The 24,210-nt window shown below is 40.7% G+C and overlaps 1 protein-coding gene across 5 annotated transcripts in view; it reads right to left on the bottom strand.

The window, feature by feature from the left end:
• The window catches only part of LOC132887095 (piezo-type mechanosensitive ion channel component 2), a 345,950-nt gene that overhangs the window by 69,969 nt on the left and 251,771 nt on the right, over positions 1 to 24,210 (bottom strand). For all 5 annotated transcript variants that reach the window (XM_060922465.1, XM_060922467.1, XM_060922466.1 and 2 more), the window contains 6 exons: positions 21,282 to 21,396; positions 17,094 to 17,290; positions 16,801 to 16,949; positions 13,135 to 13,308; positions 11,038 to 11,261; positions 18 to 178 (listed from right to left, as the gene is read on the bottom strand). In XM_060922465.1, the coding sequence (XP_060778448.1) occupies positions 18 to 178; positions 11,038 to 11,261; positions 13,135 to 13,308; positions 16,801 to 16,949; positions 17,094 to 17,290; positions 21,282 to 21,396 (1,020 nt within the window). The remainder of the gene's footprint in view (positions 1 to 17; positions 179 to 11,037; positions 11,262 to 13,134; positions 13,309 to 16,800; positions 16,950 to 17,093; positions 17,291 to 21,281; positions 21,397 to 24,210) is intronic.

Raw genomic sequence — 24,210 nt, 5'->3', positions numbered from 1 at the left:
CCCTCCAGTGAGCTCACCTCTTTGACAGAAACCCAGATAATGTAAGACGACACAATCTTGATGATATGAAGCTCCAGAAGCCACCAGATGAAGAGCTGCAGCTGATGGACATACTGCAGGAACTTGAGGAACAGTACAGTCAATCGGTCCATCACCAAGTGCCACTTATTCCTCAGATCTGCATGTGAGGAACAATATGCTAAGAACTTTGAGTGATGTATTCCAAAGAGTAATTACAATTTGATACAGATAATAACAGACCAGTAGAGATATTAATAGGTGAGAAAACCTAAGAACGTATCCACTAAATAGAATAGCAACAACACTTGGTGGGCCTCCGTGTCCTGAGAACAATGTGTATAAGCAATATCAGACGTTCGTCATTCGTTCAGGTTTTTATATTTCAGGTTCCTTAACGCTAACAGAGACAGATCGCTGTAGATGGCACATTTAATAAACTATTTATCAAAAATTACTGCCCATAAGTGGCGTTGCAGTCATGTTTTGAGGGCATGAGGTGAACAGCTGGTGTCAAGCAAAACATTTAGTCTAGTTTCTTGACAACAAAGAGGAAAAGCAGTAAATTCCTGAGAGCAGCATGCAACGTCCTCAAACACTGATGAATCATCACGGCATTTTTCGACATATTATGTCACTTCCTGATTAATGAAGAAACAAAAAAAACCCACGTATAAAATGTAAGCAGACGAGAAACTCTGGCGACACAAAAGCTTTTTGATCAACACTGGTGTAAATTATTTCAAAGCAGCTGCTTTGTGTTAAGTAAAGTGTAGTTGGAAACTTTGGTACACTGGGAACAAGACAAACTCAGATCACGTCTTACCTGGATCATCATTTTAAGAAAGAAAAAAAAAGATATGTACTTTTCCAATTCTTAAATATGTTTTGTGAGATACATTTTTTGTGGTACAATAACCAACATAAGGAAGCTTCTAAGGGAGCACAAACATATAGTCTTGGATAAAAGGGTTCAATCTAGAAGCCCATTTGGATTGTCAGTCTGGGGGAACCCTTAACTCAGGGGCCACCAACCGATGGAACACGGTCTGAAAGGTCTGACCCAGAAATGTTTCAACTGAACGGAAAAAATACTGTAGGGAAACATTCGCTGTATGAAAAGCTGGCTGAAGTTCAGCAACTCCAGATTTGTAAACATGAACAATCACAGCTTTTGGAGCAGATCCTCTGTTGTGGCTTATCCAATCCGCTTGCATTCATTTATTTATTTAGCTGAAGGAAGCTAATTGGCCCAGACATGAGATCCTGGTTTAGAAACATTCACAGACTTTTCATTTCATTTCCCCTCCCTGGTCTGATTGTAGTGACAACATGGCATCTCATCTCATTATCTGTAGCCACTTTATCCTGTTCTACAGGGTCGCAGGCAAGCTAGAGCCTATCCCAGCTGACTATGGGCGAAAGGCGGGGTACACCCTGGACAAGTCGCCAGGTCATCGCAGGGCTGACACATAGACACAGACAACCATTCACACTCACATTCACACCTACGGTCAATTTAGAGCCACCAGTTAACCTAACCTGCATGTCTTTGGACTGTGGGGGAAACCGGAGCACCCGGAGGAAACCCACGCGGACACGGGGAGAACATGCAAACTCCGCACAGAAAGGCCCTCGCCGGCCATGGGGCTCGAACCCGGACCTTCTTGCTGTGAGGCGACAGCGCTAACCACTACACCACCGTGCCGCCCACAACATGTAACACCAATGCTCACCGGCCACTTTGCCTTGCGACCCTGTAGAACAGGATAAAGCGGCTAGAGAAAATGAGATGAGATGTCCTTGATTCCAAGATTCCTGTTCTTGGCTGCAGGAGTGGAACCCAATGTGCTGTTCTGCTGTTGCATGCTGAGATGCTTTTCTGCTCACCACGGTTGTAAAGAGTTGCTATGAGTTACTATATCCTTCCTGGCAGCTTGAACCAATCTGGCCATTTCCCTCTGACCTCCCTCTCTTATCAACAAGGTGTTTGTTTCCACCCACAGAACTGTCGCTCACTCAACATTTTTTGTTTTTTGCACCATTCTGTGTAAACTCTCGAGACTGTTGTGTGTGAAAACCCCAGGAGATCAGCAGTTTCTGAAATACTCAAACCAGTCCATCTGGCTCAAACCAACACCCCTGCCATAGTGAAAGAAAGTCACACTTTGAGATCACAATTTTTCCCGTTCTGATGTTTGAAGTGGACATTAACTGAAGCTCTTGATTTGTATCTGTCTGATTTTATGCATTGTGCTGCTGTCAAGGGATTGGCCGATTAGATAAGGGCATAAAACAGGAGGTGGGTGGGTGTACCTAACAAAGTGGCCAGTGAGTGTATGTGTTTTGTTTTCGAGTAGAGTTTTTATTTCATCCTCAGTTGGTTCAGCAACACGCTCCGCCATTTCCTTTTTCTCTACTCACGGTATATGAGCTGATAGCCTAGTAGTAGAGTAGCCAATCAAAGCGCACGATTGCTCGTATCCCGTGAATGTAGATAGAATAAATTCAACTAGTCTTATTTATAAAACCATAAACCAGCCACTTACATTTAAGTGTTAAACGGCAACTTCTTTACCCATTTAGAAAGAAAGGAGATTTATGAAAGTGGAGCTTTACGCATTTTAGTTGCTTTAAAACTTCTGCATCAAACTCTGCAAGAGAGGGTTTCCCGATTATAGACAGTTCAAAAAATCTTGTAAAGAAGCTTTTAAAAGTGTATGATGAGAAAATAAATGAACATAAATATATATTTTGTTCAATAAGATAGTAAGAATAATCAAGGAATTTGAAAAAACAACAGTCTGCTGGAAGTGCAGTGGTGTAGTGGTGTAAGCTGGTGTTAAAATAAGAGTCACTGAGACACTTTGCTCTTCCAAACTGAATGTAGACAATGGAGCATGAGTGTTTTTTTTTCTTTGCTCTGTCTGCAACTGTGTTTACTCATCAAACATGTCTAGACACTTTTACTCCTGTCTGTTTACTTCTCTGCTCCTGCCCTGTGCTGCCAGGCCTCTCCCGGTGGTTTTATTGGCGCACAAGGACTTAAATGAATTGTGATTACTGGATATTATTTATGATTAAATTGTCATCCTCGGATCATTTAAATGTGCGTTATTCAGATTCAGGTTAAAGTTTAATAATTTGATAACAGCAATTTACATTAAACTTCCCTGAAGTAAAAGTATTTTCTGTGTTGTTTATTAACAAAACATCAAATTCAACATGAATAAACCTTTAAAGTAATGTTAAGAAAATAAGTTAACACATATACAGTAAGGGCGGCACGGTGGTGTAGTGGTTAGCGCTGTCGCCTCACAGCAAGAAGGTCCGGGTTTGAGCCCTGTGGCCGGCGAGGGCCTTTCTGTGTGGAGTTTGCATGTTCTCCCTGTGTCCGCGTGGGTTTCCTCCGGGTGCTCCGGTTTCCCCCACAGTCCAAAGACATGCAGGTTAGGTTAACTGGTGACTCTAAATTGACCGTAGGTGTGAATGTGAGTGTGAATGGTTGTCTGTGTCTATGTGTCAGCCCTGTGATGACCTGGCGACTTGTCCAGGGTGTACCCCGCCTTTCGCCTGTAGTCAGCTGGGATAGGCTCCAGCTTGCCTGCAACCCTGTAGAACAGGATAAAGTGGCTAGAGATAGTGAGATGAGATGAGACATATATAGTACCAGTCAAAAGTTTGGACACACCTTCTAATTCAATGCTTTTTTCTTTATTTTAATGAATTAAAAGACACTTCTTCATCTCATCATCTCTAGCCGCTTTATCCTTCTACAGGGTCGCAGGCAAGGCTGGAGCCTATCCCAGCTGACTACGGGCGAAAGCCGGGGTACACCCTGGACAAGTCACCAGGTCATCACAGGGCTGACACATAGACACAGACAACCATTCACACCTACGGTCAATTTAGAGTCACCAGTTAACCTAACCTGCATGTCTTTGGACTGTGTGGGAAACCGGAGCACCCGGAGGAAACCCACGCGGACACCATGCAAACTCCACACAGAAAGGCCCTCGCTGGCCACGGGACTCGATCCCGGACCTTCTTGCTGTGAGGCGACAGCGCTAACCACTGCACCACCATGCCGCCCACACTTCTTCATGTCTTAAAGTAATGATGGATGTCATTTCTCTTTACTTAGTTGAGCAGCTCTTGACATAATATGGATTACTACAGTTGTGGTATTGAATAGGGCTATTTACTGTATTTTTATTATTTACTGTTTACTGTTTGATCTCAAACATATTAAGAAGGCAAGAAATTGCACTAATTAACTTTTAACGAGGCACAGCTGTTAATTGAAAAGCATTCCAGGTGACTACCTCATGAAGCTGGTTAAGATAATGCCAATAGTGTACAAAGTATCATCAAGGTAAACACTGGCTACTATGATGGATCTAAAATATGAAACATATTTTGTTTTTATAACACTTTTTTGTTTACCAAATAATTCCACATGTGTCATATGTTATTTCTTAGTTCTAGTGTCTTCAGTATTGTTCTACAATGTAGAAAATAGTCACAGTACAGAACAAGAGTGCTCTGAGAGCACAATATCCCCCACTGGCAACTATGCTATCACTCCAGTAAAATGCGACTGAATTGAACGAAATTGCAATATGCATATTACCAACATATAACAAAGAATCCTGCCAAGTTTTGTGAAATTCCTCCAAAAATTGTGAGAGGAGTTGATTTCAGAAGGTGAGTACCCTTCCCAAGACGGACGGACAGAAATCGCCATGACATAATCCACCTTCGGGCCTTTCAGCCAGCGGGGGATAAAAAAACTATGAAAGAGTAGGGGTGTACAAACTTTTGACTGGGACTGTATTTAACGATGTTTAAATGTCAGTGAATTCACTAATAGTTATTCAATCCTATAACTGAATTAATAACTCCACTTAAAATAGCAAACAACTCAATTCCATCAGCTCTGGTTTGACTTCTTGCTTCAGCTGCCTTCATGTGCAAGTCAAAAGGTCCTACTTCCCACTTGTGAAATCAGAATTACGAGTACAAATATGGAAAAACGAATCAAGGGGAACAACTTCCAAGTCGGTAACTCGTAGTTCCCATCACTCTGATAGCATGTGAAGGCAGAATGTATCCAAATCATGGTTTTCCCCAAAGCGTTTTAGCGTATTGGGCCTGATACGCTTGCTCTGCCTGCCGATACGCTTAGTCGCTTTAGTTAAAATCCGATACGCTTAGATTTATACCAGTACGTTAAATTTCCTACCCACAAGTAATGATACATAGGAGAGCAAATAACAGATCCATTTACATATTGATTGATATTTGTGTTAAACAAGCGCTCTTTTTTTCCAATGTTTGTGTTGATTCTGTCAAAGTAATATGTCCGCGTGGTATGATGTAAACAAACTGTAATCTGTTGGCTACGTCAAGATCACGTGTTCAAACCGTCCAATAAAAATATCAAAAGAAAACATCAAACATCCCAGAATTTTCCAATTCATTATAAGCGATCTCAGTGGCTGGCGATGTTGTCCCCCACCAGACGGACAAAGCCGACTGATTTTAATCACAAAAGTTTGACCTAGTCTATTATCATTATGGCTTCGATCAAAGATTGGTTGAGTAAACGTCAACAAACCCACGTGAGTGATGGCGCACAAAACCAGACAACTGTCACGACAACGAAAACGTCGTCAATTTTGATCACAGCGACTGGCTCAAAAAGCACTCGCTGGACAATTTGATCCACATCAGCATGGATGATAGCGAGATGGACTATGAGAGGGTTGGCCAACATTGGGCCAAGCAAAAGCCAAGGAGAATTAATCTGCTTTAAAGGAGTAGAAAACTTAATTCATTAGTTTGGGTTTGCAGAAAGATTATGTACTTATAAACACTCTCACAAAGTGAAGTTGTCCAAATGTGTCAAATACAGCATCATTTCAAATAATAATCATAAGCATTTTTGGCAGTGTGACGTCACTGGGATCCATTTAAAGGGGAACAGAGGGCAATATATAGAGTAAATATAACAATAAAACACACATTAATGAACCTTATTCAAGACTTACAAAAGTTTTTTGTTCTAAGGTTGGAAAGTTATAGTGTTTTGAAAGTAGCTCGAGCAAACTATTTCCGCAGTTTGAACAGCCCGCCATGATATTAATTTTATCCAATCAGAATGCACGTTCATTTTCTCTGCGTAACACTCATGACGTATGTATGTGCCCAGTTGTGTTGGCTCATTGAGGTTGGGAATAGCACGTGTGAATCGGAAAGTAGGATGAATTGTAAGTGATCGGCTACACAATGCCACAGTGTGTTGCTTTCGGGTGTAATAACAGGACCGATGGAAAGCATAACGATCCTCCAGACGTGTCTTTTCACTCGTTTCCGCTGAAAAACACTAAGCGAGTTCGAGCTTTCTTCTCTTCTTTCGTCATCACCGGAGTCGAGAGTACCTCTCCTAGGTTCAAACTGGTACCCTTCTAAGCCATAGCCTGCTTGCAGTGTGTCTTGCGGGATCTCTTCGTATGATTCGACAGAGCTGTCGCTTTCACTTGATGCGCCCGACGCCATGATTACACGCTTCTCTCCTAGTGCAGTGGGTAGGGCTGACGTCACGGTCTTTTAAAAATGGCGACTCTTGTGCCGTTTAGCGTACCGACTATTATATTTACAATTACCAAGATATTTCGTTGTTTTCTAGTATATAAATTTGATAGAATACTTAAGAATACGTTACTTTGTCACATCAGCAGCTGTATATATTATATTTGGTACCCCTTTAACAAAAGAAGGCTCTGGATTATTCTTTTGTTAAAGGCTCACAGTGACATCACACTGCCAAATATGCTTATCATTATTATTCGAAATTATGCTACATTTGACACTTATTAACAAATTCTCCTCATGAATGTGTTCATAAGTACATAATCTTTCTGCAAACTTAAATGTATGAATTAAGTTTTCTTTTTCTTTAAATATGTTTTAATCTTAATCTAGTCCATTTAATAAAGTGCCAAAATTTAAACTTTATAATATGCAGTTGCCTTACTTTTCTTTTCGGTGTGTCTTAGTTATACATATATTATGGTAATTGCATCAGAAACATTCTAAATCATTATAGTTATAGTAATACAGCAATTTATTTTAAGGTGGCAGTTCTTAGGTTCAGATCCCTCTGTGATCAACAGGAGGTCATGATGATCGATTCTCTTCACTGGATTGCAGAAGATGGAGCAAACCACTGGTCATATTTTCAGGCACATTTTTGTTACAACACTACTTGATCAGAGATAATTAAGGGATCCCCGTAGATTTTCAATCTATCATATACCTAAGGAATCTATAACAAAACAGTTTAACTTGCATGTTGAACTTTAAGGTGAAATTTCAAATGTGTATACATTAAAATACTATTTAGGTCAGAAATCATTGAAACACTGGTAAAATCTATCCGATAATCATGGATCTAAAACCTCTCAGAGACCCTGAAAAGGTGGCATGGTGGTGTAGTGGTTAGCGCTGTCGCCTCACAGCAAGAAGGTCCGGGTTCAAGCCCCGTGGCCTACGAGGGTTTTTCTGTGTGGAGTTTGCATGTTCTCCCCGTGTCTGCGTGGGTTTCCTCCGGGTGCTCCGGTTTCCCCCACAGTCCAAAGACATGCAGGCTAGGTTAACTGGTGACTCTAAATTGACCGTAGGTGTGAATGTGAGTGTGAATGGTTGTCTGTGTCTGTGTGTCAGCCCTGTGATGACCTGGCGACTTGTCCAGGGTGTACCCTGTCTTTCGCCCGTAGTCAGCTGGGATAGGCTCCAGCTTGCCTGCGACCCTGTAGAACAGGATAAAGCGGCTACAGATAATGAGATGAGATGAGATAATTTCACAATCGGGCGGCACGGTGGTGTAGTGGTTAGCGCTGTCGCCTCACAGCAAGAAGGTCCGGGTTCAAGCCCCGTGGCCTACGAGGGCCTTTCTGTGTGGAGTTTGCATGTTCTCCCCGTGTCCGCGTGGGTTTCCTCCGGGTGCTCCGGTTTCCCCCACAGTCCAAAGACATGCAGGTTAGGTTAACTGGTGACTCTAAATTGACCGTAGGTGTGAATGTGAGTGTGAATGGTTGTCTGTGTCTGTGTGTCAGCCCTGTGATGACCTGGCGACTTGTCCAGGGTGTACCCCGCCTTTCGCCCGTAGTCAGCTGGGATAGGCTCCAGCTTGCCTGCGACCCTGTAGAACAGGATAAAGCGGCTACAGATAATGAGATGAGATGAGATAATTTCACAATCGGGCGGCACGGTGGTGTAGTGGTTAGCGCTGTCGCCTCACAGCAAGAAGGTCCGGGTTCGAGCCCCATGGCCGGTGAGGGCCTTTCTGTGCGGAGTTTGCATGTTCTCCCCGTGTCCGCGTGGGTTTCCTCCGGGTGCTCCGGTTTCCCCCACAGTCCAAAGACATGCAGGTTAGGTTAACTGGTGACTCTAAATTGAGCGTAGGTGTGAATGTGAGTGTGAATGGTTGTCTGTGTCTATGTGCCAGCCCTGTGATGACCTGGCGACTTGTCCAGGGTGTACCCCGCCTTTCGCCCGTAGTCAGCTGGGATAGGCTCCAGCTTGCCTGCGACCCTGTAGAACAGGATAAAGCGGCTAGAGATAATGAGATGAGATGAGACCCTGAAAATGCACCTGAGAGCATCTATTTTCAAAAAATTTTCCGGGGGGACATGCCCAGACCCCCCTAGTTTCGCTTCGCGCCTTCGGCGCTCGCTTTCACACCGTTGGCGCTCAATTGTCTGTGTACTATCATGCCAGAATTTAGGGCTTTAATTTTTTTCTGGGGAAAACACTGCAAATTGTTTTTCGTTGTAGCCATTTCAACTCCAGTCTTTCTTTTCTTGCTTTGTATAGCAGTGTATGCTGGTGTAGGTATAATATTAGGAGTAAGTGAAAAGTTTGGCTGCCCTTTCTCTGCCATTCTTGAGTGACTAGCTCGCTAGGGTTAGCATTATATCTGCATAACCTTGTGGAAGCTTCTCGTCAAGCACAATGAGCGCGCAGGCAGAGAGCACACAGGTTAGCAGGTCGGTATGTATGCAGGTAGACAGGAAGGGAGGCCATCCAGTTATTTAATTCAGATAGAATGAAATGACTGGACGGGCTTTTTACAGCCCTGTGACTTCCACAGATGACAGGCTTTTTTTTCCCCTTTTCTTTTTATTGATTTGATTTTGATTTATTAATTGGATGTCAAGATAATTTTAAGAAATATAACAAAACATATCTGAAAAAAATTGCCTACCATGCCTTTAATGAAGGTGTTGATGATTTGTCTTATTTGGTTTATTGTTTAAAAAAATAATACAAGTGTGAATTACTTATTATAATTACTGTGCAATGATGCTGAAGGTCATAGTTTGTTCATGTTAACTAATAATGTTCATTAGTATAAACACAGGGGCGGCACGGTGGTGTAGTGGTTAGCGCTGTCGCCTCACAGCAAGAAGGTCCGGGTTCGAGCCCCGTGGCCGGCGAGGGCCTTTCTGTGCGGAGTTTGCATGTTCTCCCCGTGTCCGCGTGGGTTTCCTCCGGGTGCTCCGGTTTCCCCCACAGTCCAAAGACATGCAGGTTAGGTTAACTGGTGACTCTAAATTGACTGTAGGTGTGAGCATAAATGGTTGTCTATGTGTCAGCCCTGTGATAACCTGGCGACTTGTCCAGGGTGTACCCCGCCTTTCACCCGACATAGGCTCCAGCTTGCCTACGACCCTGTAGAACAGGATAAGCAGCTACAGATAATGGATGGATGTAAGGAAGAATTACAAATGATGAAAGAAAATGCTGTTCCTAAAAGCACTAAAGATGCTACGAAGTCTGGTCTAAAACTATTGAAAGATAAGGTGGAATTGTGATTTATTTTATCAATTTCAAAACAAAGTATTTTATGTGACTCGGCATAGATAAGTGACACAATCTGCTCACGCCTTTATTACATTTGCATGCAGCTTTTGAAGTTTGAAATAATTTTTTTAATACGTTTTATTTTTATTTTTTTAAATAATCACCTGTGTATTTATATGAACACAGTTATCCGCCTCAGGCACACTGAATACTGGTGAATAATAACCTCGACTTTATCTCAGTTATTATTCACCAATATTCGCCTCGCCTTCAGGGAATAATTGGTAAATAATGTCAGTTAACGTTACAGTTATTTTCCCATTATTTCACTGGCAGTTAAAATAATCAGTATACAGCGTCACTGCTCATGTGTGTGTGTGTGTGTGTGTGTAATGTGGAACGGCATGATAGTGAGTGGATGTCAAAAGCACTTTTTTAAAGTGACGGTGTTGTGTACGGGCGGCACGGTGGTGTAGTGGTTAGCGCTGTCGCCTCACAGCAAGAAGGTCCTGGGTTCGAGCCCCGTGGCCGGCGAGGGCCTTTCTGTGCGGAGTTTGCATGTTCTCCCCGTGTCTGCGTAGGTTTCCTCCGGGTGCTCCGGTTTCCCCCACAGTCCAAAGACATGCAGGTTAGGTTAACTGGTGACTCTAAATTGACCGTAGGTGTGAGTGTGAATGGTTGTCTGTATCTATGTGTCAGCCCTGTGATGACCTGGCGACTTGTCCAGGGTGTACCCCGCCTTTCACCCGTAGTCAGCTGGGATAGGCTCCAGCTTGCCTGCGACCCTGTAGAAGGATAAAGCGGCTAGAGATAATGAGATGAGATGAGATGTTGTGTACTGAGTATAGCTGAGAACTCAGATTTCCTGGCCTTCTGATGAACTCTTCTCTCTCACATTTCAGTCATTGGACAATAAATCTCTATTTCTAACCCTATTGAATATGATATGTAAATGATTCTGCTTTATTGACTGATGAGTGACCATTAGTTAAGTCTCAATTCTGTTGTGCGTGCACGCACACACACCCACACACACACCCCAAGCTCCAAACCACAAGCTCCTCTGACACATTTTTCAGTAACATAATCATATCCTGAATATTATGACATTAAAGTAAATATTGTTGGACTGCGTAATGTAAAACTTACCGTCTCCCTGATCAGGCTCTGGTTCTGATAGTATGTGGCAGGAGAAACTCGTCGTCTTGGAATACACATCGCATATCTCTTCGTCTTCCTCTTCTCTTTTCTTAATGTCATCCTCATCCTCATCAAGATCTACCTTCTGCCCAATTTCTTCATCTTTTACAGAGGAGTTAAATTCAGGTTTTATCATAGATAAATCCGCCAAACTGCCATCAAGGTGCACGAGTCTGAAAAAGACAAGGTCAACTTGATTCAATTTTAACAAAACAACAACAACAATGCACATAAAAAGACAATAGGCGAAACAGCTTTACAGAAATGTGAATGTAGATTTAGATCTTTAATGAGCAAGTCAGTGGTGAATGTAGTAACGAAATCTCTGAATAAGGATGAATCTTTTGTGCACCAATTTTACTACTTCTGTCACCTTAAATTGAACCAACACCTATAAAAAAGATTAATTACTCAAACAAGAGTGCTTGGAGAGCACAATATCCCTGTCTGGCAACTATGCCATAACTCTGCTAAAATGCGATTGAATTGAACGAAATTGCAATATGCATATTACTGACATATAACAAAGAATCTTGCCAAGTTTTGTGAAATTCCTCCAGAAATTGTGAGAGGAGTTGATTTCAGAAGGAAAACACACTCTCGTGAAATTGTCAAAGTATAATTTTGTTAATCAAAGGCTGTAACTCTGGTAAAATGTGACTGAATTGAACGAAATGACAATATGTGTATTACCGACATATAACAAAGAATCCTGCCAAGTTTTGTGAAATTCTTCCAAAAATTGTGAGAGGAGTTGATTTCAGAAAGTGAGCACCCTTCCTGAGATGGACAAACGGGCAAACGGACATCGCCACGACACAATTCAACTTCAGACCTTTCGGCCAGCGCGGGATAAAAATTGTGAGGGAAGTTGAATTCAGAAAGCAAGCACACCTTGATGAAAATGCCGAAGTACAAGTTTGTTAATAATCAAGGGCATAACTCTGGTAAAATTTGCCCAAATTAAACAAAATTCAGTATGCGTATAACTGTCATATAACAAAGCCTTTTGCCAAGTTTGGTGAAATTCCTCCGCAAATTGTGAGAGGAGCTGATTTCAGAAGAAAAACACACTCTTATGAAATTGTCAAAGTATAATTTTGTTAATCAAAGGCTGTAACTCTGGTAAAATGTGACTGAATTGAACGAAATGACAATATGTGTATTACCGACATATAACAAAGAATCCTGCCAAGTTTTGTGAAATTCTTCCAAAAATTGTGAGAGGAGATGATTTCAGAAAGTGAGCACCCTTCCTGAGATGGACAAACGGACAAACGGACATCGCCACGACACAATTCAACTTCAGACCTTTCGGCCAGCGCGGGATAAAAATTGTGAGGGAAGTTGAATTCAGAAAGCAAGCACACCTTGATGAAAATGCCGAAGTACAAGTTTGTTAATAATCAAGGGCATAACTCTGGTAAAATTTGCCCAAATTAAACAAAATTCAATATGCGTATAACTGTCATATAACAAAGCCTTTTGCCAAGTTTGGTGAAATTCCTCCGCAAATTGTGAGAGGAGCTGATTTCAGAAGAAAAACACACTCTTATGAAATTGTCAAAGTATAATTTTGTTAATCAAGGGCTGTAACTCTGGTAAAATGTGACCCAATTTAACAAAATTACAATATGCTTATTAGTGACATATAACAAAGAAGTCTGCCAAGTTTTGTGAAATTCCTCCAAAAATTGTGAGAGGACTTGATTTCAGAACGTGAGCATCCTTCCTGGGACAGACGGATGGAAGGATGGACAGACATCGCCATGACATAATCCCCCTTCGGGCCTTTTGGCCAGTGGGGGATAAAAAACCATGCATGTCCATCTATCCAAAATCACAAAAATATGAAACAGACTCTATATGACTGGAATGCCCCAATGTTGCTGGATGGAAAATTACTGCTACAGTCATCACTGTAATCCTGTAAGACCTTCACTCACTTCTGGGATCAAGGAAGGATTATAACACAAAGTTCCTGAGCAACCCGATACATATAGAAGAGGACACACTGAGGATCAGTTTGGAGTGAAGTGGACTCACCTGGAGATGGTGCTTTTCTGCTTATCTGCGACTGCCTTGATGTCAGTGAGCTGCAAGAAACGTTCGTGGAAGTAGTGCAGGTGCAGGATACACACCAGCAAGAAGGAGGTGGGGATGAATATTCGTGTGAACAGAGCTGGAACAGAGAACCTCTCCAGGCCTAGATCTTCCAGCCTACACACACATACACACACACAGCTCAGTGAGCTTATTACACAAAGTGTTCAACCCCTTACAGAAAAAAAAACATGAATTTCCCATGTATTTCACATGTGATCACATCTTACCACATGTGATCACGTTACCACATGTGGTAACATGTGGAATACATGGTATCAGATTTTGTAACGTGTTACCATGTAGAGCACATGTGGAAAACATGTTACCACATGTGTAAAACATTCCCACATGTGATTCACTTAAAATTGGGCCAAAACCATATGTTTCCCATGTGCAAAACACATTTTCCACATATTTCACATGTGAGAAATCACATGTGAAGTTCATGTGGTTTTTCTGTAAGGGACCTTACTTTTTAATCATAAAGTCTTAAAATTACATTAAAATAATGTTGTATTTGTATTTTGTTGTATTTGTATTTTCGGTGGTGTAGTGGTTAGCGCTGTCATCTCACAGCAAGAGTTCTGGTCTGGGTTTGAGCCCAGCGGCCGGCGAGGGCCTTTCTGTGTGGAGTTTGCATGTTCTCCCCGTGTCTGTGTGGGTTTCCTCCGGGTGCTCCGGTTTCCCCCACAGTCCAAAGACATGCAGTCAGGTTAACATGGGGTGACCTTGAGCAAGGCACCTAACCCCTAACTGCACCCTGGGTGCTGTAGCATAGCTGCCCACTGCTCTAGGTATGTGTGCGTGTGTGTGTGTGCATGTGTGTGTTCACTGCTTCAGATGGGTGAAATGCGGAGTGGAATTTCACTGTGCTTGAGGGTGCGCATGATAAATAAAGTTGTTGTTCTTCTTTGTAAAAAAGTAACGTAGCGTTTCAGTTGAAACGAACTGCGACATTAACTATAACATTCCCTGACTGGTGTTTGGGGAAAACCCTTGTGTTTAAATGCTGAGTGACTTTTAGATGAGGTGATGAGAGACACTGATGTCGATGAGGCTGATAATCACAATGATAATAAGCATTTCCTATTGTGAACCAAATCTTTAAAACTTTGCAGTAACGTGTCCCCTTCAACATTAACAGCGGTTCTTTTAAATGTAGACATATCTAAATGTAGCTCTAGATGTAGTGAGCATCTTTCAGTGGAACTGGAATAAAATGTTTAAATGCCTTTTCAGTTTTGGGGAAACCAGATTTCATAATATGAGGACTTGTGATTGGGATCCGTACAAAATAAAAAAAAAAATGTTTAAAAATGACCGTGCGAAGGGATTCCTAGGTCAGTACACAGTACATACCTTTATGTTGAGCCCACATTTTTTAACCTGTCAATAACAACCCAAATGTATGCATGCACAAGTTTATATCCTCCTCACATACGGTACCAGGCAAAAGTTTGTACACCCCTACTCATTCAGGTTTTTCTGTATTATGACTATTTTCTACATTGTAGAACAATACTGAAGACATCAAAACTATGAAATAACATTTGGAACATATCTGGATTTACAGTGGTGCTTGAAAGTTTGTGAACCCTTTAGAATTGTCTATATTTCTGCATAAATATGACCTAAAACATCATCAGATTTTCACACAAGTCCTAAAAGTAGATAAAGAGAACCCAGTTAAACAAATGAGACAAAAATATTATACTTGGTCATTTATTTATTGAAGAAAATGATCCAATATTGCATATCTGTGAGTGGCAAAAGTATGTGAATGTGAACCTTTGCTTTCAGTATCTGGTGTGACTCCCTTGTGCAGCAATAACTGCAACTAAACGTTTCTGGTAACTGTTGATCAGTCCTGCACACCGGCTTGGAGGAATTTTAGCCCATTCCTCCGTACAGAACAGCTTCAACTCTGGGATGTTGGTGGGTTTCCGCACATGAACTGCTCGCTTCAGGTCCTTCCACAACATTTCCATTGGATTAAGGTCAGGACTTTGACTTGGCCATTCCAAAACATTAACTTTATTCTTCTTTAACCATTCTTTGGTAGAACGACTTTTGTGCTTAGGGTCGTTGTCTTGCTGCATGACCCACCTTCTCTTGAGATTCAGTTCATGGACAGATGACCTGACATTTTCCTTTAGAATTCGCTGGTATAATTCAGAAGTAATTGTTCCATCGATGATGGCAAGCTGTCCTGGCCCAAATACAGCAAAATGGGCCCAAACCAGGATACTACCACCACCATGTTTCACAGATGGGATAAGGTTCTTATGCTGGAATGTAGTGTTTTCCTTCCTCCAAACATAACACTTCTCATTTAAACTAAAAAGTTCTATTTTGGTCTCATCCGTCCACAAAACATTTTTCCAATAGCCTTCTGGCTTGTCCACATGATCTTTAGCAAACTGCAGATGAGCAGCAATGTTCTTTTTGGAGAGCAGTGGCTTTCTCCTTGCAACCCTGCCATGCACACCATTGTTCTTCAGTGTTCTCCTGATGGTGGACTCATGATCATTAACATTAGCCAATGTGAGAGAGGCCTTCAGTTGCTTAGAAGTTACCCTGGGGTCCTTTGTAACCTCGCCGACTTTTACACGCCTTGCTCTTGGAGTGATATTTATTGGTCGACCACTCCTGGGGAGGGTAACAATGGTCTTGAATTTCCTCCATTTGTACACAGTCTGTCTGATTGTGGATTGGTGGAGTCCAAACTCTTTAGAGATGGTTTTGTAACCTTTGCAGCCTGATGAGCATCAACAACGCTTTTTCTGAGGTCCTCAGAAATCTCCTTTGTTCGTGCCATGATACACTTCCACAAACGTGTGTTGTGAAGATCAGACTTTGATAGATCCCTGTTCTTTAAATAAAACAGGGTGCCCACTCACACCTGATTGTCAACCCACTGATTGAAAACACCTGACTCTAATTTCACCTTCAAATTAACTGCTAATCCTAGAAGTTCACATACCTTTGCCACTCACAGATATGTAATATTGGATCATTTTCCTTAATAAATAAATTACCAAGTATAATATTTTTGTCTAATTTGTTTAACTGGGTTCTCTTTATCTAATTTTAGGACTTGTGTGAAAATCTGATGATGTTTTAGGTCATATTAATGCAGAAATATAGAAAATTCTAAAGGGTTCACAAACTTTCAAGCACCACTGTATGTGGTAAACAAAAAGTGTTAAAAATAACAAAATATGTTTCATATTTTAGATTCATCAAAGTAGCCAGTGTTTACCTTGATGACGCTTCACACACTACTGGCATTATCTTAACCAGATTCATGAGGTAGTCACCTGGAATGCTTTTCAATTAACAGGCGCCTCGTCAAAGGTAAATTAGTGCAATTTCTTGCCTTCTTAATGCGTTTGAGATCAAACAGTAAATAGTAAATAATACAAATACAGTAAATAACCCTATTCTATATTACATCAAGAACCGAACTACTAAGTAAAGAGAAACAACATCCATCTTTACTTTCAGACATGAAGAAGTGTATTTTAATTAATAAAAATAAAGAAAAAAACATTGAATTAGAACGTGTGTCCAAAGTTTTGACTGGTACTGTACATGTATACTCACTTCTCTTTGCTCAAGCCAGTCATATTGGACCAGGCATGTAACGAGGACTCAAACTGAAACGTGTATATGAGGACGAGCACCAGCATGGTGTACACCACCACTGACATCCAGAAGTACTTCAGCATCCATCTCCACCTCTCATAGTTCAGCTGCGGGGAAAAAAAAAGTACAGAAATGACACTTTTTATAGAAGGAGGCACTAACACTAACAAAAAAAATATGAAAAACTATACAAGTGCTGTAATAATCATAATAATGGAGAACTATTCAGTAGACAGATACTACTGACCCACCTGATAGAGTGCTACACAGAAAAGGAACATCATCATGTAGATGATCTTGTACATGACGATGCGTCCCTCGAAGCTTACGAAAAAGAACATTCCTCCACAGATGTAGATCCAATACTTATTCAACATGGCCATTAGCGTATTGCCCAACACATCCATCATCTCTCTCTGTCCCCCAACCTGTCCATCCATATATTTCTCTGTAATAAGCACACACACACACATTACTAAATGGATCAACTTTCTCTTTTCCAATACCAATACTGAAACTTTGAGCTGATTATACTATTATTATATAAAATATTGTGTATTATTTAGAAATATTATGTATTTCTCCACAATAAAGCAGCACGAATAATTTTAGATTTACTTTATCCTTCGTCAAGAACGGAGGCCTTAAAAAAGCTTAAGTGGAAGCCACAGACATGCTGAACATCGAGCTACTTTCATTTAAAAGTGTCTAAACCAGCTGTTCGCTCATAAGTTTGAAATTAATTTCAATAAGGCTTATCACAACTATAACACTAGATTTAACAGTAATATCCGAAAAACAGCAGCCAACAGAAACTGGGGCTTGTGGACTTCTACGAATTTTGCTGTAGATGATCAGAACGAGTTAGATAAGTCCTTGAGGGAAGTGGCATCATTAAGAAAATTTAAAAAATGCCTCTGCAAAGTAGGTTTCTAGCATGTTTTGCCAAAATAGTCTCTCTCTTTTTATCTAAACAAAAAACAAGCAAACAAACAAACAAAAAACTTACTTTATCATCTATATATTATTATTTTTAGTGGAGTGATTTTCATTAACCCCTGAAATCTAAGTTAATCCTTTTTAGCTTACTGTACTTCAGTTGTACAATTTTCTTTTCAGTGCTCTCTAATCCACTTTCTAATTTATTATCCTGCGCTGGCCGAAAGGTCCGAAGGGGGATTATGTCGTTGCAATGTTCGTTCGTCCGTCTGTCCGTCCATCCCGGGAAGGGTACTCACCTTCTGAAATTAACTCCTCTCACAATTTATGGAGGAATTTCATGAAACTTGGCAGGATTCTTTGTTATATGTCGGTAATAAGCATATTGTAATTTCGTTGAATTCAGTCGCATTTCATCAGAGTTATGGCCGAGTTGCCAGTGGGGGAATATTGTGCTCTCAGAGCACTCTTGTTTATATTTTTGAGGACCCACTCTGACATTGGCATCCTCAATAAAGATCATTAATCATTCATTTCATTATGTTTATAATCATCTCATCTCTCATCTCATTATCTCTAGCCGCTTTATCCTGTTCTACAGGGTCGCAGGCAAGCTGGAGCCTATCCCAGCTGACTAAGGGCGAAAGGCGGGGTACACCCTGGACAAGTCGCCAGGTCATCACAGGGCTGACACATAGACACAGACAACCATTCACACCTACGGTCAATTTAGAGTCACCAGTTAACCTAACCTGCATGTCTTTGGACTGTGGGGGGAAAACCGGAGCACCCAGAGGAAACCCACGCGGACACGGGGAGAACATGCAAACTCCGCACAGAAAGGCCCTCGCCGGCCACAGGGCTCGAACCCAGACCTTCTTGCTGTGAGGCGACAGCACTAACCACTACACCACCGTGCTGCCGTTTATAATCATATATTTTTTATTTAAATTGTACTGAAGTTATTTTATTAAAATAAAGCAGTTTGATAAAAAAAAAAAAGTATGGGGGCGTCATGGCTCAGGTGGATAAGGCGCCATACCATAAATCTGGGGACCCGTGTTTGATTCCGGCCCGAGGTCATTTCCCGATCCCTCCCTGTCTTTCTCTCCTGCTCATTTCCTGTCTCTACACTGTCCTATCCAATAAAGGTGAAAAAAGCCCCAAAAAAATATTTAAAAAAAAAGTATGACTAATGCTAACCATATACAAGAAGTCTTTGAAAATACTCTTTTAGTCATTTAAAGGACTCAAGTCTGACACTCTTTCACATCTAAAGACAAAGTGTGATTAGTAACAGATATCCCAGTCTTATACCAAATGTCTCTTCAAGCAATTATCTATGATTTTGCAAATACTGGCGATCTTGCGGTGTCACTATTTGTATGAGCCAAGGCTAAAGATAATATTAAACACGGTTGATTTTATCAGAATGTCAAGACAAGAAAAAGACTGATAAAGACAGCTATCCTGACCACCTTACACTAAAAGATTGAGATGATGGGAGCGCACTCCAACTCCAGCAAAACTCTCATGATTTTATTCCGACGTTGGAAACTTGTCTGTGAGTGTCAAACTGTTTGAAAAGTCGTTTGGTGTAAGGCTGGCATTAACCAAACCTGGAAAGGCCGATAAGTATAATATTTAATTGCAATTAGTTGCCAATACAATTCACAATATAAGGTTACTAAAACCTTAAACATAATTGAATAACACGTTAATTAAGAAATAAAGCAAGTTTAAAAATGACTTCAGTTCTCCTTTAAATATCCAATGAACCCTTAAAGAACCATTTCTAAGAGAAACCCCTTTTCCAGCAACAGGGAATGGGTTCCGTTGTGGTTTGTGCACCAAATTTTCAGAGTTTCAACCAAAAATAAATCAGTTCAGAACCTGAAAAGTTGGTCTCAGCTGGAACTAAAATATAGCTGGTTTTTAGTGTTAACCATGATGACATCAGTGGGTGTGCCATTAGATTGGAGAAGAAGCAGAGTGTAATGATGGAGAACACAACGGAAAAGGATATATCTTCAGAAAAAAATGGACGGAAAACAAATATCTGCATTAACAAAACAAAAGCTCACAGGTAATCAGTGTGTTCCACCATCTTGCTACGACTGTTTACTCCCGTTGTGAATTGTGCAACACTAGTGGTGAACTGTTACTATTGGAGCTGGTACTTGAGCTCAGCCAAAACTTAGCCAGACACAACAAAATAGTAACAGGGCAAAGGATTTTGTAAGGGATTAGCATCAGGGTACCAGGTCGCTCCGTTGTGTGTAGCTGTCGATGTTGATTTTAAAAGTAACTAAGTCAATTACAGAGGGGAATGAATGCTTAAGTCTGAGTGAAAAATACTGTGTTGGTTCTATGCTTTTGTTTTTTTTTCTTTCAAATATAAAAATCCTGTTTCATCATCGACTTCGTTTTACATTTCAACTATAACTAGAAGGGCACTCGGTAGAGTTCATACCTCCGCCAAGCCACATATTATCAACATCAAAATTAAAGCACTTGAACTTAGGATAATACTAAAGCTGTACACCAAATTTCATCAAAATACGTTCACTACTTTTTGAGTTAGGTTGGGAACAAATAAAGACATCCTGGATCCAAATACATATCCGGATTTACATCAAAATCTAATCAATTGCTCCTTGGCATGTGACATGGCCCACCTTTTCTCAAAATTTCATCAAAATATGTTCACTACTTTTTGAGTTACATTGGGAACAGACAAACAAACAAACAAATGGAGGCGAAAACATAACCTCCTCCAACAAAGTTGGCGGAAGTTAATATAACTGTAAAATATAATATAATCAAATCTATTCTAACAAAAATGCACTCAAATCTCTTTATATGTAAACATTTCACTTCCTAAAAAAAAACCTTTAAAAAAAGGTGTCTTAGTGTGAAGTAGGAGAACATTAGGTCATGTGGCTTCTGCCATTATCACATGGCCTACTTTAACTTGCTTTATGTTGTTGGGCTACATGCAAATCTCTGCACATCTCTAATTCATTGCACACAGAGCTCCTAGAAAAATAGAAACTTTCGAGTGTGCACGAGAAACTACCTGAGAGAAATCTGGACTCCATAAATATGATGAAGCGTTTCTGACAGGGGAATGGCCATACAGAGGGATATAGTCAAGAACGTAAATCTACAATATATATCTTGAGAATGCGAAATATACCACAAGATATCATGAATCAACTAACAGGCGACATGTGCAACAGATTCTTTCTCATGCACACCATTTTTTTTTTACACACGTCCCTCCAGGGGCTCCGTAGTTAAAGGAATTTGTTCTGTTTTTTTTTTCCCACTCCAATATACGAGCCATGTTTTTTTGTGAATATTAATCTGATACCAGTCATGGATATCATGACGGACGTAAGGTTGGAAAACCAGAAGGCAAAAGGATAAATAGACGTGAAATTGCTTGGAAAGTTTAATTTGGGAAAGTAATTTTGTTCGAGAGGAAAAGGTATCACCTTGTGAGCTGTCCTCCACTCTGATATCAGACAGCTGTGTTTCGTCTCTCTGTCTCTCTCTCCTTTCTGTCAAAGCTTGTCTTAGAAGTAGCCAGAAACTCAGAAGACACAGGATCTACATACACACAAAAATATTTTAATTGACATGGAAGGATTTTTTTTTTAAGCCAGGTTTTTTTTTTAATGATCATTAACAGTCAGACCAATATTGTCTAGAGACTCTGGTTTGATATCAGTGAAAATGTAAAAGATTTTAAAACTCAGAGGAACACTAAAACTGACGTGTGTTATGATACCATTCTGGATCCATACAAATCTTTGCCAATGACTTTTCCCATCACAGGATGTTCTTGGTTCCTGTGTACAAGTCTGTCTCTAGATGAGTACAGCCTGCTAGAGTGTTGGATGCAGGATAGTGTGTGTGTGTGTGTGTGTGTGTGTGTGTGTGTGTGTGTGTGTGTGTGTGAGAGAGATGATTTGAATGAATTGGCAGTCTTGGTTTCTTCTTTCTCTGTAGAGAATGTTATCCTTCACAAATTCACAAAGAAATAACAATTTGTTTCCAAAATTAGAAAAAGTAAGCAATAGGAACAACAGTGAAAATTTTCATTATTATGGTTAAAACTGGTTTAAAAATCATCAGGCATCAGCGGAGAGATCTGGATTAATTTGTGACCAGCAAAATGTTTGGAAACACTGCAGCATATGTGATCTTGCAAGCCCTTCTTGCTGCCATCGGGATATTCCTATACCTCACACGGAAGTAAGAATATTTAACAGTTATTCCACAAAATCGAGTCGTACATGAGCTGATAAACGATGAGCCACGTAGCACCGAGTCGGCTATAAGCCATGTACGATAAGATTGAACGGAATAACTGTTTTATTCTATCCACATTCACTGTATTTTGAGAAACGGGGCATTTTTATTTTTTGCAATTTCGAGAAATAAAAACTTTATACAAAACATCCGACAAAATCATTTCCGCTTAGAATGTAAACAAACCGGTGAAACGACAGGAGCAATTTCAATGACAGGGCGGCACGGTGGTGTAGTGGTTAGCAGGGTTGCCTCACAGCAAGAAGGTTCCGGGTTCGAATCCAGCGGCTGGTGAGGGTCTTTCTGTGTGGAGTTTGCATGTTCTCCCCGTGTCTGCGTGGGTTTCCTCTGGGTGCTCTGGTTTCCCCCACAATCCAAATGCATGCAGTTAGGTTGATGTGGGGCGGCCTTGGGCTGAGGTGCCCTTGAGCAAGGTACCGAACCCCTGACTGCTCCCCGGGCGCTCTGGGCTGCCCACTGCTCTGGGTGTGTGTGCGTGTTCACTGCTTCAGATGGGTTAAATGCAGAGGATGAATGTCACTGTGCTTGAAGTGTGCATGTGACGAATAAAGGTTTAAAAAAAAAAAAATTGTGAAAAATGCGAGAATCATAATTTTTGAAAAATCAGAAAAAGATACATTCTTACCACCAAATACTTTCATTCCATAATTTTGTTGCTTTTTTGTATTTTCTGAGGTTTTGTTTTCGAGTAGAGTTTTTATTTCATCCTTGGTTGGTTCAGCAACACGCTCCACCATTTTGTTTTTCTCTACTCACGGTATATAAGCTGATACCCTAGTAGTAGAGTAGCCAATCAGAGCGCGCGATCACTCATATCCAGTGAATGTGAATAGAATAATCACAGTTCTCTTCTCTGCTATATGCTTATTGAGTAAACATATTGAATATTTATTTATGTTTCTTTTTTTGGATTAGACTGCAAGCAACTCTGAGTATTATACCATCCTGGCTGTCTTGTGTATGGTTGTGTACTGAATCAAAACACCTTTTGAGGTACATAGTTTTGACATCAGTGTGTTAATACTTTCATTAACACACTTTCATCCTGTTCAGGGTGAATCCCGAACCCAGGAACATGGACAACAATTCAGGTAAAAATGAATTCTTATACAACTTAAGACTTAGTTACTAGGTGTCTGAATTTGGCTGAAGAAATGTCCTGTGTAAACATCATGGTGTTTACATCACATATGCTTCAAAACCTTGAGTTGTGTGGTTTCAGACACTGTGTGACACACTGATATCTATAAAATAGTGCAGAGCTGTGCTCATCAGGGTGCTGGGGATCACGACACACAAGCATCCGACTCTTGCTGGAGGTATGGCCTAAAGTCTGAGGGCTGAATTGTACTTTAAAGGTAATATGAATGATAATAAAGTTTCTATTTAATTTGTGCAGTTTTCTCAGTACATACATATTCTGCTCATTTATGAAACTCTTGATGTACAACTCTTACTTTAAGGCAATAATAAATTAGTAGCCTGTTTAATTAAACATACTTATTAGCCTCCAGTACAAGTTTAAAGAAGCAAACTTGAAACCCAAATCTCAAACAAAAAACCTAATATGCTGCATTTGATGTCATGGGAAAAGTGTCTAAATTTAAAGGAGAACTGAAGTCATTTTTAAACTTTCTTAATTAACGTGTTATTCAATTACTTTTTCGGTTTTAGTAACCTTATATCGTGACTCGTATTGGCAACTAATTGCAATTAAATATTATACTTATCGGCCTATTCGGTTTTTAGCCATGTTGAATTTAGTTCGTTTGGTCCATGGCAGGGGTGGCACGGTGGTGTAGTGGTTAGTGCTGTCGCCTCACAGCAAGAAGGTCCGGGTTTGAGCCCTGTGGCCGGCGAGGGCCTTTCTGTGTGGAGTTTGCATGTTCTCCCCGTGTCCGCGTGGGTTTCCTCCGGGTGCTCCGGTTTCCCCCACAGTCCAAAGACATGCAGGTTAGGTTAACTGGTGACTCTAAATTGACCGTAGGTGTGAATGTGAGTGTGAATGGTTGTCTGTGTCTATGTGTCAGCCCTGTGATGACCTGGCGACTTGTCCAGGGTGTACCCCGCCTTTCGCCCGTAGTCAGC

This window comes from Neoarius graeffei, chromosome 5 (genome assembly GCF_027579695.1).
Source record: "Neoarius graeffei isolate fNeoGra1 chromosome 5, fNeoGra1.pri, whole genome shotgun sequence".
Lineage (NCBI taxonomy): Eukaryota > Metazoa > Chordata > Actinopteri > Siluriformes > Ariidae > Neoarius > Neoarius graeffei.
Note: the sequence above shows the minus strand (reverse complement) of the source record. Positions and strands in the feature narration are given on the sequence as shown.